This window comes from Pinus tabuliformis, chromosome 6 (assembly GCF_031772625.1).
Source record: "Pinus tabuliformis cultivar Carrire ecotype Pingquan chromosome 6, CPIR1, whole genome shotgun sequence".
Taxonomy (NCBI): domain Eukaryota; kingdom Viridiplantae; phylum Streptophyta; class Pinopsida; order Pinales; family Pinaceae; genus Pinus; species Pinus tabuliformis.
The window spans coordinates 832,992,866-833,009,952 of NC_142292.1; the positions used below are offsets into that span (position 1 = coordinate 832,992,866).

Consider the following 17,087-nt stretch of genomic DNA (forward strand, 5'->3'; position numbering starts at 1 on the left):
ACAGTGTAGTTGTGAACTGTAGTGATACACCCTCGATGACTTATTACATATATCTCCATTTCATTTTATTCTGTGCAAGGATTATCTTAGCATTCAAATGTTTTACCGTCCATTCAAAAGTCATTGGAGAGTTTGTTAAGTCAAGTTAATCTCTATCTATTCTGCTGAGTACGTGTCCAGCAATCCAATTAGACTTTTTAAAGCAGTGTGGAAAAAGTCTGGAAAAAATCGAGATTAAATCCCCAACATGCAATTTTTTTGGCTGGCCGATTAAATCGGCCGATTTTTTGCGAGTTGAAAAAGTCGGGAATAAATCGGGACTTTTTCCAAAAAATCGTGAATGAGGTAGTTTCTTTAACGATTTTTTATTTTTATTTTAAAAAAAATCGGGAATTTTTTAAAAAAGTCGGGTTTTTTTAAAAAATGAATATTTATATATATATATATATTTTTAATTTTGTCGACTTTTTGCCGACTTTTTCAAGAAAGTCCTGATTTTAACGACTTTTTCAATTTCTGGACCCTTGCCAATTTAATCCTGACTTTGACTTTTTCCACATAGCTTTAAAGTGCTGACGTGTCAACTTTCTAGAGAATATGTAGTATTTGCTGGTCAAAAATTGAAGTTGTACATGCCTTCTGTATGTGCCAAATTGCTTAATGTTACTTGGCAAGTTTATTTGCATCGTATTTTACATATTGGCACATTCTAGTTGGTTATGCAATTTTCCTTCTGTTTTTTCATCTTATTTTCTTACTCACAGTTTTACAATTACCATTTAGTTGTACAAGCAATTTGTGCAATTTGTCAATGCCTTCTTTGGCAAACACTTATACTCCAGTCACACAGTAACCTGCAGTGAGTCTCTGTAAGATATTCCTCAGTGAATGTAAAATGTATGTCTCAGGATGGTTGAATAGGTTTGAGCATGACCTGCTTATGCCTTGATCACATATCATATTTTAACTTCTATTCATTCTCCTTTCATCATAGGGACTAAACTTTTCTCCTTTCATCATAGGGACTAAACTTTGAATGATTATATAGCTGACTCTAGCTTCATGATTGATAGGCTGATACAGACTCCAGTTGCATAGAAAGAATTTTCATTTCTAGAACATATAACATTCTTTAATAAGTTGTCACTTGGTCATTTTTCTCATAGTCATTATGTGGCATGTGCATATGCAACATTACTCCTCTTGTTGATGGAATATGTTGGTACAAAGTACTGGTGTTATCTTGGGACCAGGGGTAATTGTGATTCATAATGATATAGGGAGTAGTGAAGTTTATTTTTCATTTTTGAAACTGAACAAATCATGGATAGTCTTTATTGACATTTCGATATGTCAACTGCAGATATGTAAATGTTTGATGTCAAATTTTAGTAGGATCCTAATACATTTCGGGCAACCTTGAATAGTTTTGCAAGAGTTGCCTAGGTTTCATGAAATGCATCTTGTTCCTCATGGTCTTTCATATCTTCTGTTTGCAGGTGATTGATTACAAGACTCAGCAAAACAGGCTCTTTCCCTTGCTGGCTACAGCTTATGCCTTCCGATTTGTGGGTGAATGGATGAAATGGCTATACTTGGATGTAGTAAAACGTTTGGGAGCAAAGGATTTCTCAACATTGGCTGAAGCACATGCATGCACTGCTGGGTTAAAGTCATTGACAACATCAGTGACTGCGGTGGGTATGGTTTATATTGTAGGCATCTGTTAAAGTTGATGCTCTTAAATAATCATAGTCTGATTTGTTATCTACCAATTCTCAGGACCAAGTGATATATTATTTTTTGTATTCTAATTTGGAGATTTGTAATTGCAAGGCCTCACACGTGGCTTCGTACCCATTAGTGCATGGTTGTTTATAGAGAGGGATTTTGTTTAATCTAATAATGTTCTTTTCAATTTTGATTACTTGTATTACTTTACAAATTTTGTGCAGAAGTCTAGTCTGCAGTTACTAGGATTTGTGGTGATACATAGATTTGTCTAACTGCTTACTGATTACATCCCTGTACTGATGGTTATATATATTATGCAAATTATTAACCATTGTGTACTGGACTGCTACCTGGTGAGGAGCAGCTCCTTAGTGAAGCTTATTTATCATTGAATTCTCCAGAGCTTTCGTTGTAGTCAATGTTATCATCGTCATTTCTGTTCAGGCCTTTGACAGTGGTGGGGGATAGCTTCTTCATGACCTCATGCACACTTTAAATTTTATACCATCTTTGTTTTATTGCCTCCCTCAGGTTACCTCGGTTCCATGCTATTCTCTACAGGCACTAGATAATCTCATATATAACTGATTTGTCATATTCCATCATGTTGTCCAATCAAGCAGTGCATCATTGATTTTGTTGCCCAAATTTGAAATTTTATACCAGTCCAACAGAAAGGCCCAGCACAACAGGTAAACATCATTCACAATTCATCTAAAATTCTGCGACCTTAGGAAACTTCATTCAGCAAAAGAAACGTTCGCCATAAATAGCCAATGGAATTTTATTGTATATGAAAAGAATATAGATAGAGCTTCCCCTTGATTTGAATGGAAGAGGGTGGAGGACTTGGAAACTTCAGATACATCTCAGACAAGAAAAGACACCACAATACATGCTGTGTGAGTCTCTCCAAGAAAAAATGGTATAATCCATGTTGGGTAGGTTACAACTTTCCTATTTAATATCTTTGCCAAAAGTCAGGCTGATTACATCAATCGATCTACACATGCTTGATGAAGCTCATCCCAAGGACTCCAAAATGGAAATGGTTAGAGGTTGGAAACTTATTATCTATGTCTCTTACAAATTCTTAGTAAAGGCCTTGGCTAGAAGAATCAAATTGCTTGTTTCAATAGTAGGTGACTAGAGTAAATGGGGTCTGTAAATGGACAATTTTTTTGGCAATCTCATCATGACTTGAGAGAATATTGATTGGTTCGTGAATCTAGTCAAAAGCCGCTTTTTGAAGATAGATGTTGATAAGGCGCTTGATAAGATTTAATGGACTTTCATTCTAGATATGCTTGATTGGTTAGGATATGGGTGTTTGGTTTTAAGGGGCTCGAGCAACATTTTCCACATAGGCTTCAGCTAGAGGTTGTGTGAATAGAACCCTATCTATGCAAAACCATCTCCAAAAATCTATCTTTTAGTGCTTCCCTTTTGCTCCCTACTTGTATGTGATCATTGTAAATGCTCTTGGTTTTTTATTAGTAGTAGTTAGAATGCTAGGGAAAGTTGGAGGGTTTTCCTTGCTTTGAGGTTGTAATGTCCCCGACCACTTTGGAAGCTTATGGCAGAGTCCGCTAGCCTAAAGTGGCTCCCATAGGCTAAAGAGGGCAAATATTCAATGTAGGGGACTAAAATTGCCTAAGGAAAACATTATAAAGTCCAAAAAGGTGAAAGGGTGATATTTCCGAGGCAAGTAAAAAGTCACTTTAACTTTTATAAAGTGAAATATCATAAAGTGACTATAAAAGTCGATTTAATGGGAAGGTGAAAAGGTAACCCTAAACTCATAAAAGAATGAAAATGAGGAGACTCTCCTCATACATGCATTTTGTGAGTTGGAGAAAGAGCTCTTGGAGAGAGTTTGAAGGAGAAGCTTAGGGTTTTGGAACCCTAGCTGCCACAACAAACTTCGGTGTTGAAACTAGATACCCTATTTTGGATTTGAGAATGTGTAATGTCTCAAAAGCAGAAAATTTGAATAGAGAATGATATACAAAAGTAAATGCGATTCATATACAGAAAAATTAAACGAACAACAAATGCTCAATACACAACATAAATATGAACCAACGGAGCCATTTTATTAATGGAGTGGAGCAAGTATAATAGTGTGGAAAATGCACCTGGGTTTACCTCAAGGGAAAGCTTGACAGAACTCAAGTGTCAAACAAGAATCTCAATGTTGGAAAGAACTGCTCCTCTAATGCTTTGCGTTGTCTCTTGGTAACTACAACTGCTCACTGGAAAGGATCTGCAAAATATCCCGCTTTTGGTGCTCGGAAAGTGATGAAACTTCAGCCACAAACTCTTTGGCCAAAACCCACAAAAATCCATAAATTGTTTGGCCTGATTTTGACCTCCCAAAATTGACCCCCAAAGGCACTGTGCAATCCCCAACAATTATGCACTTTCTACAGCAAAGTCACGGCTGAAAACCCCACTTCCGATGCTCAGAAAATTTTGAAACTTTATATCTGGGATCCTTGTTAAAATCCCAAGAAAACCCAGAAATGGTTTGGCCAGATTTTGACCTCCCAAATTCGACCTCTTCTATGGCCCACGCCCTCCAAACAACTCCAAAAATACGGCCTGCAAGGAATGACCACAAAGTCCTCCTCCAAGCTCTGAAATGGAAGCAAACACCACTCCAAATATCTCCTCTAACCTCGACGGCAAAGCTCAGCCTTAAGGACTGATACTCTACCCACCAAATGAGCTCCCACACACTGCCTCTGCGCTAGCCTAGGTAGTGCGAAAGTCACATTACCAAGCCAGAAGCTCAATCAGGGCCCAAACTCTCCTAAATCCTGACAATCCTACCTAGCCTCCTCTCTGGAAAATCTCATGTCATATCTCCATTGTTAAGCACCACCAATGAACTCGGCCTCCTCTCCACTGCATCCGCTAGTAATATGCACAACCTGGAAGGGAATGCTACTGCTGTGAATCACAATGTGATCCTCCTCTTGAAGAAATGAAGAAAACCTTCCTAGGGTGGCACTTGAAGTCCCCCGAAGAAAGGGTGAACTCTTAGCCTGAAGAACTCGTGCTAAATAGCCAGTTACTCGGCTAATCAACTCGAGCAACCAAAGAGAAATCGATATACTCCAATAAGATGAATGAAATGAGGAGAGCTACCTTCCTTATATAGATGTCGTGGAGCACTTTTCCCTCCAATTTTATCTCCATTGTGGGCGCTCACTTAACCACCTACATGCAAAACTTAACCACCTTCATGCAAACCGAACTAGGAAGTGCGTCTTTCCCTAATGTGGGTGGCCCCCATGTGTAATTTAACCACAACAAAATAACTTCTCCCACGTCTAATCTCGTAAGAAAAATCGAATGGGCCCCATCACCTTGAAAATTGACCCCAAAATATAAAAATTAATCTTGTTCCAAAATAATTTAGGAAGGGAAATTACAGAATGAAATCACTCTGATTTCACCTCTGAGCTTCAATTGAGAATTAGCTCTACACGAAATACTGAGGTACCTAGGTTTTATCAGTTGATTTTAAGATTTTATTTGCTGCTCTTCATTTTATTTTGACTGGTTGAGGAGACAAGTGAAGAAGCACAACCCAAATACCAGAACTGAACTGAGGTCGATTTTGTGACTGAGTCATACACAATTAAAGGGAATGAGTATTATGGAGTTGTTGGATGAGTTTTTGTAACATTTCATGGTCAGAACCACATTCCTCTCTCTGCTGGACAAACTCTTAATTGGGTCGAGCTTTTTTTGAGAGGCAGAAAGGAGTTGAGTTGCCATCCTTGATAAGTGAGTGAAATATAAATTGTTGGGCTGAGTTTCTGCTAAAAACAAATCGAGTTCTGGCCTAAAGGTAGTCGTATTCCCCTCTATCAGCTTAGGCCGTGGGCTATTGTCAACTGTTGGGCGTGTATTTCCTCCACAAAAGGCCACATTCTACCCTCAACAAAATCGTGTGACTTGGACGTGGGTCAGTGAGGAAGCAAACTCAGAATTTTTAGATGAGTTGATGTCAAAACGAGCAAGAACAATCTCTATGTGGTCTGGAGTCTCATACATTTCCTTTGGTGGTGTACAAGAGTTCTGGGTCAGTTAAAGGCTGTACCAGGGAACAATCATTACAACACAGTGAACATCGACTCATCGTACGTGCTGCTGAAGCCATATTCGAACTTGGTCAAAGCACTGGAGGGTATCTTACTAATTCGAGTACCAGGTTCATCTATCTCATTGTAACATGTCATTTTCCCTTACACAAATTCATAACTTCCTGATGTGGTACACTGATTAATTGACTTGAATGAAAGATTGTTTGTGGGCTTATACTCTTTGTTTCTAAGTCATTCATATTTCTTGGTGCACTTCCAAATCATCTTAATATATAAACTGCAATGTTTTCTATATTGAAGAGAAACCATTATGTGTATGTGCAATGTTATGTGAATAAACACACACATCTATAATAGTATGTCTAAACTCTGATTTTTATAACTTTGAGGAGGGAGTCTCATAAAACTTGACAGAGACAGTGATAATTTTGGAGTCATTCATGAACCGGAATATTACAATGGTATATGAGCCTTGGTCTTGGTTTAGTTGTGGGTTGTTAAAAGCCAGAGCTTAAGAGTTTAGTAGCAGCCTAACATTGGTTACATGACTGAAGAAAATCCCTACAGAGGTATAACCTATAGAAGGAGACATACCTACAAAGAATCAACTCCCCTTACAAAAGAAGATATCCCTTATACAAAGAGTGAAGAGACACTTGAAAAGGGGAAGGAGATAGAGGAAACACCTGAGATTGAAGAGTCAGATATGGGATATAAGGAAGAACAAGCCTTTAACAATTTGCTCAGGGTTATAAACGACTTGGCCAAGGGCCAAAAAGAGATGGGTGACTTGGTGAAAGGCATGTCAAACACAAGAACTCATTGGGAAGGAGCCATTGAATGGGGAAGGCCCGAAGGGTCCAATAGCGTTGAGGGCAGTCAAGCCCGTACTCATGTGTAGAACCAATCACACACTGATAGTAAATGTTCGGACTTAATATGCCTCACTTTATACATGAGATACCAGAGGACATACTTGGGCAGTCTCGCCATGGAATTCTCGATGCAGAGTACATGGAGGAGTACAGGGTATTGGGACGGGAATTGCCACCTTCAATTGAAAAGCAGCCCCAAACCATTTTAGAGGGATTCAAAGCAGAATCAGGAGCTATGGAAAACTTTGGGGAAGGTGACCATCCCCGAGTTTGATGGGTCAACCAAGTATTCAGCTGGATCATGGGTTCAAAAGATGGATACATATTTCCAATTACATTAGATGACCGAGGTGGAGGTTATTAAGCTAGCCACACTTCACTTTGATGGTGAGGCCCATGAGTGGTGGTAACATGGGTTGGTGACAATGGGGCATAGTAGCATCATCTCATACACAAAGTTCACGTAGAGACTTATTGAGCGTTTTGACAGGAAGGATCTGGATATTCACTTTAGAGAGTTGGCACTACTCAAGCAGACAGGTAGTCCAGAGGCTTATATTGCAGAATTTCATAGGATGGTGGTCATGGTCATTGTTACCATTCAAACTAGCAAGGGACCTCAGAAGGAGGTTCCTAAGAGGGCAACTACTAGGTCAAGGGCAACAAGGGAGGCTTAGCCCACTGTCACCACAACTAAGTTGCCCTGCTCTTTACGGACTATCACCGATGGGAGGAGTCCCGATAGTGTAGGGATCACTTTGTAAAGTAGATGTCAATGGAGAGGTGAGGAGTGACCTTGAAAACCCTTTCCCAAGGATGGAATGAGTAATGGAACTTGCTTGCTCTTTAAGCAAGGGACTTGGTCCACTAGGGGTAAGGGTTGAGGATTGGAGGGTTGAAGGAGAAAAGATAGGTTTATAAAGGAGTTTTTCAATCCCTATAATCCTTGGAAACATGGATTCCCAAATGGTCTTTGACAAATAGTCTTTATTGAGAAGTGGGACCACACGGGGCCAAATGGACCCAACTTAGGTTCAGGGATGGAATGTAACTACCAATGATGTTCCTATCCTGGACAAGGTGAGGGGAAAGGACCAAACAAGAATATTTACTTCAAAAGGTTGAATTGATCCTATTGAGGTCTAACCTTGGGGATGCCTAGGCAAAATTTGGTCCTAGAGCTAGGGCTTGGGATTCTCGGAGATTCCACTGTTAGAATTGCCTCAAATTTGGAGGAGAGGGGGGGGACCCACCAACGTAGTAGCCTCTAGGAGATGAAAGTTTTTCCTTGGGTCAATTCCTAGGAAATTGATGCCCTAGGTGACCTAATGAGGCTAGAATTAGGGAAAAGGGAAAAAATAGTAAAACTAAGGTTAAAATGATCACCCCTTTAAGGGACCAATGCCTAATTCACTTGGGGATATGGAGTCAAGGATGATAATGAGTAAGAACTTGGTTTCTTTATCAAGGAGGCCCAGAAAGTGAACTTCATCCAATGTTGAGAGAAAGACAAGAAAAGTGACCTTCAAGCATTTATACTTCAAATAAAATGATGCAAGCTTCTCGAGATAAATAAATCTCTAGGACATTTCATTCATATAACATTGGCCCATACATTAAATTAGCTAAAACGTGATCAATTCCACATTTCGATAATGCAGCAACTAGCCCTAATTTTAGCAGTATGCAACAACAAGAATAATAAACTTTACTTACAATATTATAGAGTATATCCACCCAACATTTCGTTTGCTCAATAGAGCTCCAAGACAAGAGAAATAACCCAAATCCATACATCAAAATTCATCCATCTCCAAAAATATCCACCAAGGAAAAAAGTGTGAAAATTCTCTATGCTTAGAGAGATCTCAAGTCAAGTGATGATCCAAATGAATGTATCTAATGTCCATATATAGCTTCCTAATGAAATCGAATTAGCCTATGGGCACCTAAAGATAAAATAATGTGCAATTAATAACTCCTAATGGTGACAAGCCCACCATACTAGCTCATAATGTAAAAACAAGCCTCACAAGGGGCCAAATAATGATGTATGCATGTCGTAGGGCCCTCCAAAGGCTCAATAACATCTTGAAGTGCCATATTGAGGAATAATTTCCTCGGAATATGATGGACAAGGGGGTGGCCACTTGTTCTCCAAGTAGTAGACCTGTGGTGCTCTCAGTGGGTCTGAGGGCACATCAATGACCCCATGGGGCTCCATATGGATCGAAAATGCCCGTAGATCCTTTGCAGTGGTCCAAGTGGTGGAATGAATGCTACCATGACATCGTACGAGTGCTGGGCTAAGTTGCACGGAGCGCTGAAACGTTTCAGAGTTTCTGAAATGGATACATTTAGAAATGTCACCTCCCAAAAATGGAAACGTCGGTCGAAACGCTGGCTAAAACGTCATATATGTTTTATATATATTAAAAAAGTTATAAATAAGTGAATAACACATTATCTTGCAAGAATAAAGGGAATAAGACCCATAGATGACAATTTAGAAGGAAAACCAAGTCTATATTAACTCTCATAGATGATTACATAATGGTAGAGTTTCGGTCAAGTTTCGGGTACGGGTACATCCGGAAACGCCGGGTTCTTAGAAGTTTCGTGCAACATAGGTGATGAGACACCTGCCAAGAGTGTGGGGCTCCTGTGGGGGCCTGCTGGGTATACTATACCAAGCCTATCACCATCGTCTCGAAAGTGGATTGCGAGTAGTCTCCGGACATCCATGAAGATTAATGGAGTATTGTCTGTTGTTGTGGAGGCCCATGGCTCTCTGTGCACACCCTACATGTGCCAATGTAGGGTTCTGGGGGTCAGGATCCCATATAGGGAAGACAGACCCAAATGGAAACCACCTACAATCCTGCATAGGATCCAATGCGTCCCCTAGGCTTCTAGTACAATTAGTTAGTAAAATAATCGGGTAAAAGAGCTTACAAACCATGGATAGCAAAGTGGGCATTTCATAATGGCATGCCCTTCCATAGTGGGCTTTGGCATGTTCTAGTGTCTCCAAGCTCCAAAGGGGGTTAGCCAAGTACCCTTAGAGGGGATAGTGTGTCCAAGGTACATCCTTCCAATGGGGGTGGCAAGTGAAAAATAGGTGACGTGGGATAGGGAATGAGAGGGACAGCCCTGGGCCACATAATGGACATAAGGGTAGCTAGGTAAGGGGAAACCCACACCTGGGTATGTAATGTATAGGAGGGAGTAGTCATGGTACATGAGGTGCCCGACCTTGATTTTTCCACCCTTCTTTATATGCCTTTTATGAATTTTCTTTAATTAACTGATCGGGGCTGAAAGGATAAGAGCATGATGTGTATAATATAACAGCGTTTACCCCTTTTCAGGTAAGGTGGTGCATTGCCCTCTAGGGGTTGGGACAATCATGGGTTCCTAAATGATAAAGGAGGCTCATCTAGGGCCTATGGAGCAGGGTGATGGCCATGGATTGGGGTAGAGCTCATGCATTGGCTTTTTCCCACTTGCTAATTATTTTTATCCCGACCATATTTTGCATTTTATGGTACAATTTCTTGTTAAATGTGGCCAATTACGCTTTTTCTTCTTTTTTAGTTGCTTCAACCTCCGAGGCATCATTCTAGGCTTGATCCAAGGTGGGGGCAAGGGGATGGGAAGGCTAGCCCTATGTGGACCTAGGTGGGAGAAATGATGAATGGGGGTATAGTGAGTGGAAAGGGAGTAATATGTGCAGGTAGAGGAGCGGGACCACACACCCAAAGTTAGGGTTTCCTAGGTAATACCACCTTAAAACCTAATGGTCAATAAAGGAGATCCCTGGGGACAAAGATCCAAAGCTAACAACCAAAAGAGATCAAGGAGAGAAGAGTACAAACTAAGCCCACTCTTTCCGCCAAATCCCCCCATCAATCCATATCCAAATAAACCCAATACTCTACTATCAAATGACAAGACATATCTTTAGATTCGGGAGACCTACCTTCAAACATACGATTAATATAGGTGTGTGAGGAATTGCATGGCTGGCTTAGGTGGCATAGAAGTGGTACAACGAGCTAGTAGGAGGCATCAAGGGGCTGTTGGCTGCTGACTGAGGCTCATCATGTATAAAAAATTCTCTCGGGGTTATCACCTGCAAAGTGGTGGGTAACATCTGGCTCCAACCGGGACGTGATCTCTCGAAGAAGTGGACGAGGCTGCTCGAATGGGAGGTTACGAGATCTCCAACAATCTCTTGGTCACCGTAGACCTGTTATCTGCACATGTCAAAGATCAAAGCCACGGGGCAACATGCTTTTCACGTTGTCTTATGATCACCCATGCTTAATGTTAGCCCAATAAACCAACAAGAAATGAAATAAGCAATTTTTTATTTTATTGTTTATTTTTTCTCCAACAATCTCTTGGTCACCGTAGACCTGCTATCTGCACATGTCAAAGATCAAAGCCACGGGGCAACATGCTTTTCATGGTGTCTTATGATCACCCATGCTTAATGTTAGCCCAATAAACCAACAAGAAATGAAATACGCAATTTTTTTTTTATTGTTTTTTTTTTTTTTATTAAATGCAATCTAATCTATCATGAGAAACATCATATGTGGTTAGTTCTAATGCAAAAATCATCACGCAATGCATCCTACCCTAACATGCATATGATAATGCTAATGCTAAGTGTAATCATAAAGCCAATGCAACCAACATATCATCGTATCAATATACATATGCCTGCTAGTATGATTACTCATGAAACTAAACCCAAAGCGAATGCGGACATAATTAGATAGGGGGTGAAGTGGGTGGGAGGTGGGAAAACATCATCTCCATTCAAGGTAAAAGGAAGCCCTAGGAGAAGGACTATGTCTGTTAATTAGTGATCTTCATAAGGTAAGTAGTGACTATGTCTGTTCTGGTCATCCATGGATTTGAGCTTGTTTTGCAATATCATCTTCTTGTTTTTGTTCTTAATTTGGAGAAGATTAACTAAGGCATCAAATGTCTCCTCTTCCATAATGTTCCTGGATAAATGAGGGATTGGAATGTCCTTTACAGCATCCAAGATCATCTGCTTGGCCTTCACTTCCTTTTTGTTGTGAGCTCCCAAGTACCACAGATTTCTAGGCGGAGTCACAATGTCCTTGACAGTATCCCAAGGATCATTCTCTTTTAGCAAGAATGTAAGCCTCACCTTTCATCCTTGGAAATTTAAGGCTTCGTCCAATCTATCTTCAAACCGGAGGTCCATTGCTGCTATCTCTAAGATCTATTGCACAAACTCTCAAATCAAAAAATAAAACTTCGAAATTCTCTCACTGTTGGTCCTTCTTCATTGCAATAGATGTACTATTGCAAATCCATGATAATCTCGTTTGGGGATCAAGCTTTGATACTATGTTAGAATTTTCAGCCCTAGGAGACTAATGTCTTTATGATCTCAATCGAACAAGTAGATTTTTTAATTTTATTAATGCTGAAATTAAATGTCAGACTATGGCATTAGTCATACAATAGCTAGAAATTAATTAGAGGAAGCATAAAAATTTATTTCTCAGACACAGGTAATTATTCCTTCAAATAAACTTTTCACTCCTTTAAAAAATCTTACTAGTGCACTTTCACAGGTTTCACCCTCCACCTGAAAAGAAAGAAAACAACATGCAATGATTCGAAAAACAGCTTAAATTTGAGTTTCTACAAACTCTTTGAGAGGTACAGCTGCTGAAAAAATAAGCAACAACAACACTCTGCTGTACAACAATGTTGTATGGACTGTACGATTGCTGTATGGCGCTGTTGTACCAATTCTGTACAACTGTACGGATCCATATGGTACTGTCTGTTTGACCGTATGGGCGTCCATTCAACTATATAGGACCGCTGTTTCATACTATGTGCTGCCCAGGTATGCCTCTTCCAGGGCTGCTTGCTGTCTCTCTTTCTCACTTAACTTCATACATGTGTGCGGAAGCCTCTATTTTGCCCTTCCTTTATAGTTATATTGGATAATCTATTTTTTAAGATTACTCCTAGTCTGAGTACAATTTTAGACTCAATTGCCAAATTTAGAACTTTAAGTTTTTTGCTAAAGTGAATTACAAAAAAGAATTACTTTTCAAAAATAAATATTTTTTCTTTTTATGGAAATATATCGAACTACTTCTCGCATGTTCACATATCATAATATTTCCAACTGTTGCAAAATGATGGCAAAATTTTATGCCATGTCAACAAAAGGAATTACAAGGATATTTGTTGTGACAGATAAACATCTTTCACCTTTCATCATTTTGCTACCTTGTAAAATTCGAACAACAATGTAATCTGTACTATAAATATTGCATAGAATTCCATTATGTGGATGGAATATAGATACAGTCCCCCTTGCCCATGACGGAGAAGGGAAAACCACTTGGAAACATACATCCAGCTTAGACAAGGCCAGATTCCCTATGACAAGACTGATTAGCAAAAGTAAAAGAGCAGAAAAGAAGGCAAGACTGATTATCTTCCATGTAGTTAAAAGTAGTCTTGCTGGACTTGCTTTTTTTAAGGATCAATAATATATAATTGTCTTTGACAGGTGAGCCTGATCTTCAATTATTGGAAAAAGGTGACCTGCTAAAATTAGTATTTTTTTGGAATCTGATAAACTGACTTTGCAAGGAGCCTTGGTTCATGCCAATGCTTGGATGCATGTGAAATGAGACCAGTGTTATGGAGTCTTGTTGGATCTTAATCCTTTAGTTGCACTAGCTGTAACAAAGTTCGTATACTCAGAGAAATGCTCTGATACCAATGTAACGAACAAGGTTCGTATACACAACAATAATCTTCAAAATACTTGGTACACGAAGACATTCATTGAGGATAATCATAAGAAACATATATTGAATAGTGTATAAAAGAATTGATATGAGATGATTACAAATGAGTGGAAGAGCCTGCTTATATACCCTAGGCATGTGCCTTTTCATGAATGGTCATGTCTTTAAGACATGCCTTTTCATTACTAATGACTATTTAGTTAACCTTATTATGACTATTACTGTTTACATTAATTTTATATGAATTATATTTATAACATTGCCTTCCTTTTAAAAAACTGTCCTCAAAGCTTACTTATTAAAGGGCTTAATTTCTTTTCTTGTTTTGAATATCTTCTCGTCTTAGTACTTTCATCTTCGTTGATACAAGACGATATGATCCTCTAAGTTGTTGAAATTTGGTACCGGAGGACAGGTGGTTCCCTTAGGCTTTGATCTTTGGCCTAGGGAAAAGTGTCCAAAAGAATTTAATTTTTCTCCTAAAGTGACTTTATAATTTTATAAAGTTAAATCTAATTTAAAAGTGACTTTAAGTGATAAAGTTACTAAGTCTAATTTTAAAGTGACTTTTATAAAGTCAATGAAAAATTAGAAAGGAAAAATGACTTTGGAAATAAATGGCTAAGTGGGTCTTTATTAAAGTGGGGTGAATTAAAAAATAAAAAGTGAGATTTAAATGAGCATTTAATCTCAGCCTTAGATCTCAATCTATTTCAGCCATTGGATTTAGGGATCACCCAAAAGTCACTTGGATCACCCAAAAATCACTTGGGGTTAGATTAGAGGAGGAATTGAGGAAAATGTCATTAATTCTTTCATGAGCAGATTGAGAGAAGGAGAGCAAGAGAGCAAGGGAGATTTCTGGACAGTGAGCTGCGAAGTTTCAACAGCGGAGTTCAGCAGAGCGGAGTTTCAGTAGCGGAGTTTCAGCAGGGCGGAGTTTCAGCAAGTCTGTACAGCGGAGTTTCAGCAGGGCGGAGTTTCAGGAGAGCGGAGTTTCAGTAGCGGAGTTTCAGCAGGGCGGAGTTTCAGCAAGTCTGTACAACGGAGTTTCAGCAGGGCGGAGTTTCAGCAAGGCGGAGTTTCAGCAAGGCCGAGATAAGTTGTAAAAGTTTGCTTGCTGATTTTTGCTGAATATTTCTCTTACTGTAAAAAGGCATTTTCCAGAAATAAAGAAGAGCTCTCAAACTGGTTTTCCCCAAGAGTTGTACGGGGTTTTTCCAGGGTCACATTGAGCAAAAATCTCAGTGTTTAAATGTGTTTTAATGGCTGTTTATTACTGCTGATTTTTATTTCTGCAGTTTCCAGCATTCTGTAAAATTTCCAGAATTTGTGTTTTCAGCAAATTTATTTTTTCCAGCTTGTTAAATGTATGGTTATGCGAAAGAGCATTTAATTATATGGGAGAAATAAGGAGAAACTGAAAACCGGGGTGGGAAATGAGAAATTTCTACATGGTATCAGAGGTTGAGTGCTGAAGGGCAGTTTGGGATAGCAAAAGGAAAAATTACAGCTGCTGATTTTTCACTCAGAAAATTCCAGCAAGCTGATTTTTTCATAAACAACAGTTTTATCTTTACTACAGTAGTGCTATTTTTCAGTTTTAGGACAGCAGGATGTCATTGGGATTGAGGGTGGAGGATAGGCTGGATGGGCATACAAATTACAGCGTTTGGAAGGAGAGAATGCAGAGTATATTTGAGGAGGCAGAAGTCTGTGATATCATGGTGCATACCACACAAAACCCTGTTGTTGTGCCTACTGATGCTACTCAGTTGACAACATATAATAAAAAGAACAACAAGGGTAAGAGGCTGATTCTAGACGGAATCAAAGACCATTGCATTCCTCATGTGAAAGGAAAGAGCAATGCCCATGAGATGTGGACAACATTGTCCAATCTCTACCAGAGTACCAATGAGAACCGGAAGATGGTCCTGAAGGAGAAGCTGAAGAACATTAAGATTGGTAATGATAATGCAACTGGATATCTCACAAAGATTATTAATGTGAGAGATGAGTTGGTAGCAATTGGAGAGGCCATTCCACCCACTGAGTTGGTGCGGATTGCAGTGAATGGCCTCCCCCGTTCATGGTTGAACTTTGCTGATGGGGTTTGTGCACGTGAGGCCCTTCCCACATGGGAGAGGTTTTGGGATGATTACATTTAGACAGAGATCAGGAAAGGTCAGCTTGGGGCAGCCAAGCCAGTTGAGCAGGATGAGGATGTAGCACTGGTGGCGGGAGGCAAGAAAGGCAAAAGGAAAAAGCAGGCTTCCACAAGCAGTGGTGGGGGCAAAGACAAAGGTAAAGGTAAACAGGGGAACACACAGAAGGACTATTCCAAGGTGAAGTGTTGGAATTGTCAAAAGATGAGACACTATGCAGTTGTGTGTCCGGAGAAGAAGAAGAAAAAGGGGAAGAACCGGGACGTGGCAGCTTCAGCAGAGATTGAGGACTTTGCAGGTCGTTTTGACCGGGAGTTTGCGTTCACTATGTGTGAGTCCTCTAGTGGAGGATCACCTGCCACACAGGTTCAGAGGGAGCATGCTTTTCCCTCGATTAGCGGAGCATCTTCAGGTATCTGGTATGTGGACAGTGGGGCTTCACGTCACATGACAGGAGTCTGTGGGTACTTCTCAGAGCTTTCAGAGAGTGGCACTGATATAGAGGTAGTACTCGGTGATGACAGAGTTGTTAGAGCAGTCGGGGTGGGGACACTGACATTTCAGAGGGAGTCCAAACCTCCCTTGAAAGTGTCAGATGTTCTTTATGTGCCAGGGATGAGGAAGAACCTCATATCCGTCTCAGCTTTGGAGGACAGAGGATATGAGGTACTGTTCAGGGGAGGACAGGTGTTGATGTATCCCAGGGGCACTCCAGCTGATTCAACTAGAGTGATAGGTGTATGCCATGCAAAGGTGTACAAGTTTGCATTCCAGCCCCTTTTGGCATTGAGCAGTAGTACCGACAGCAGAGTTAGCAGTTCTGAGCTGTGTGAGATTTGGCACCGCAGGATGGGACATACGTATCATGGAGCCTTGAGGACATTGCGGGAGATCACTACAGGTGTGCCAGATTTCAGTACTGAACACTTTGATACTTGCAGAGGCTGTGCGATGGGCAAGTTTGCCAAATCCCCTTTTCCCAGCAGTGACAGCAGAGCGACTGGGATACTTGATTTGATTCATTCCGATGTGAGCGGTCGGATGTCTCATGTTTCCTTGAGTGGATATGAGTACTTTGTTTTATTCATTGATGATCACTCTAGGAGGACCTGGATTTATTTTTTGAAGACCAAGAGTGAGGTCTTCAAGCGGTTTCAGGAGTTCAGAGCTCTTGTGGAGACACAAACAGGTCGAACGATCAAGTCCCTGAGGTCGGACAATAGAGGAGAGTACACCTTTGGAGAGTTTGTTGACTATTGTGCGGAGGCAGGCATTAGGAGGGAGTTCACTGTTCCTTACAACCCCCAACAGAACGGGGTTGCAGAGAGGAAGAACAGATCCATCATAGGGGCTGCCAAAGCCATG

The 17,087-nt window shown here is 40.2% G+C and overlaps 1 protein-coding gene across 3 annotated transcripts in view; it reads left to right on the forward strand.

Moving 5' to 3' along the window:
* Positions 1-17,087, forward strand: part of LOC149261424 (peroxisomal acyl-coenzyme A oxidase 1-like) — a 243,884-nt gene that overhangs the window by 102,284 nt on the left and 124,513 nt on the right. For all 3 annotated transcript variants that reach the window (XM_089422243.1, XM_089422240.1, XM_089422236.1), the window contains exon 8: positions 1,500-1,697. In XM_089422243.1, the coding sequence (XP_089278369.1) occupies positions 1,500-1,697 (198 nt within the window). The remainder of the gene's footprint in view (positions 1-1,499; positions 1,698-17,087) is intronic.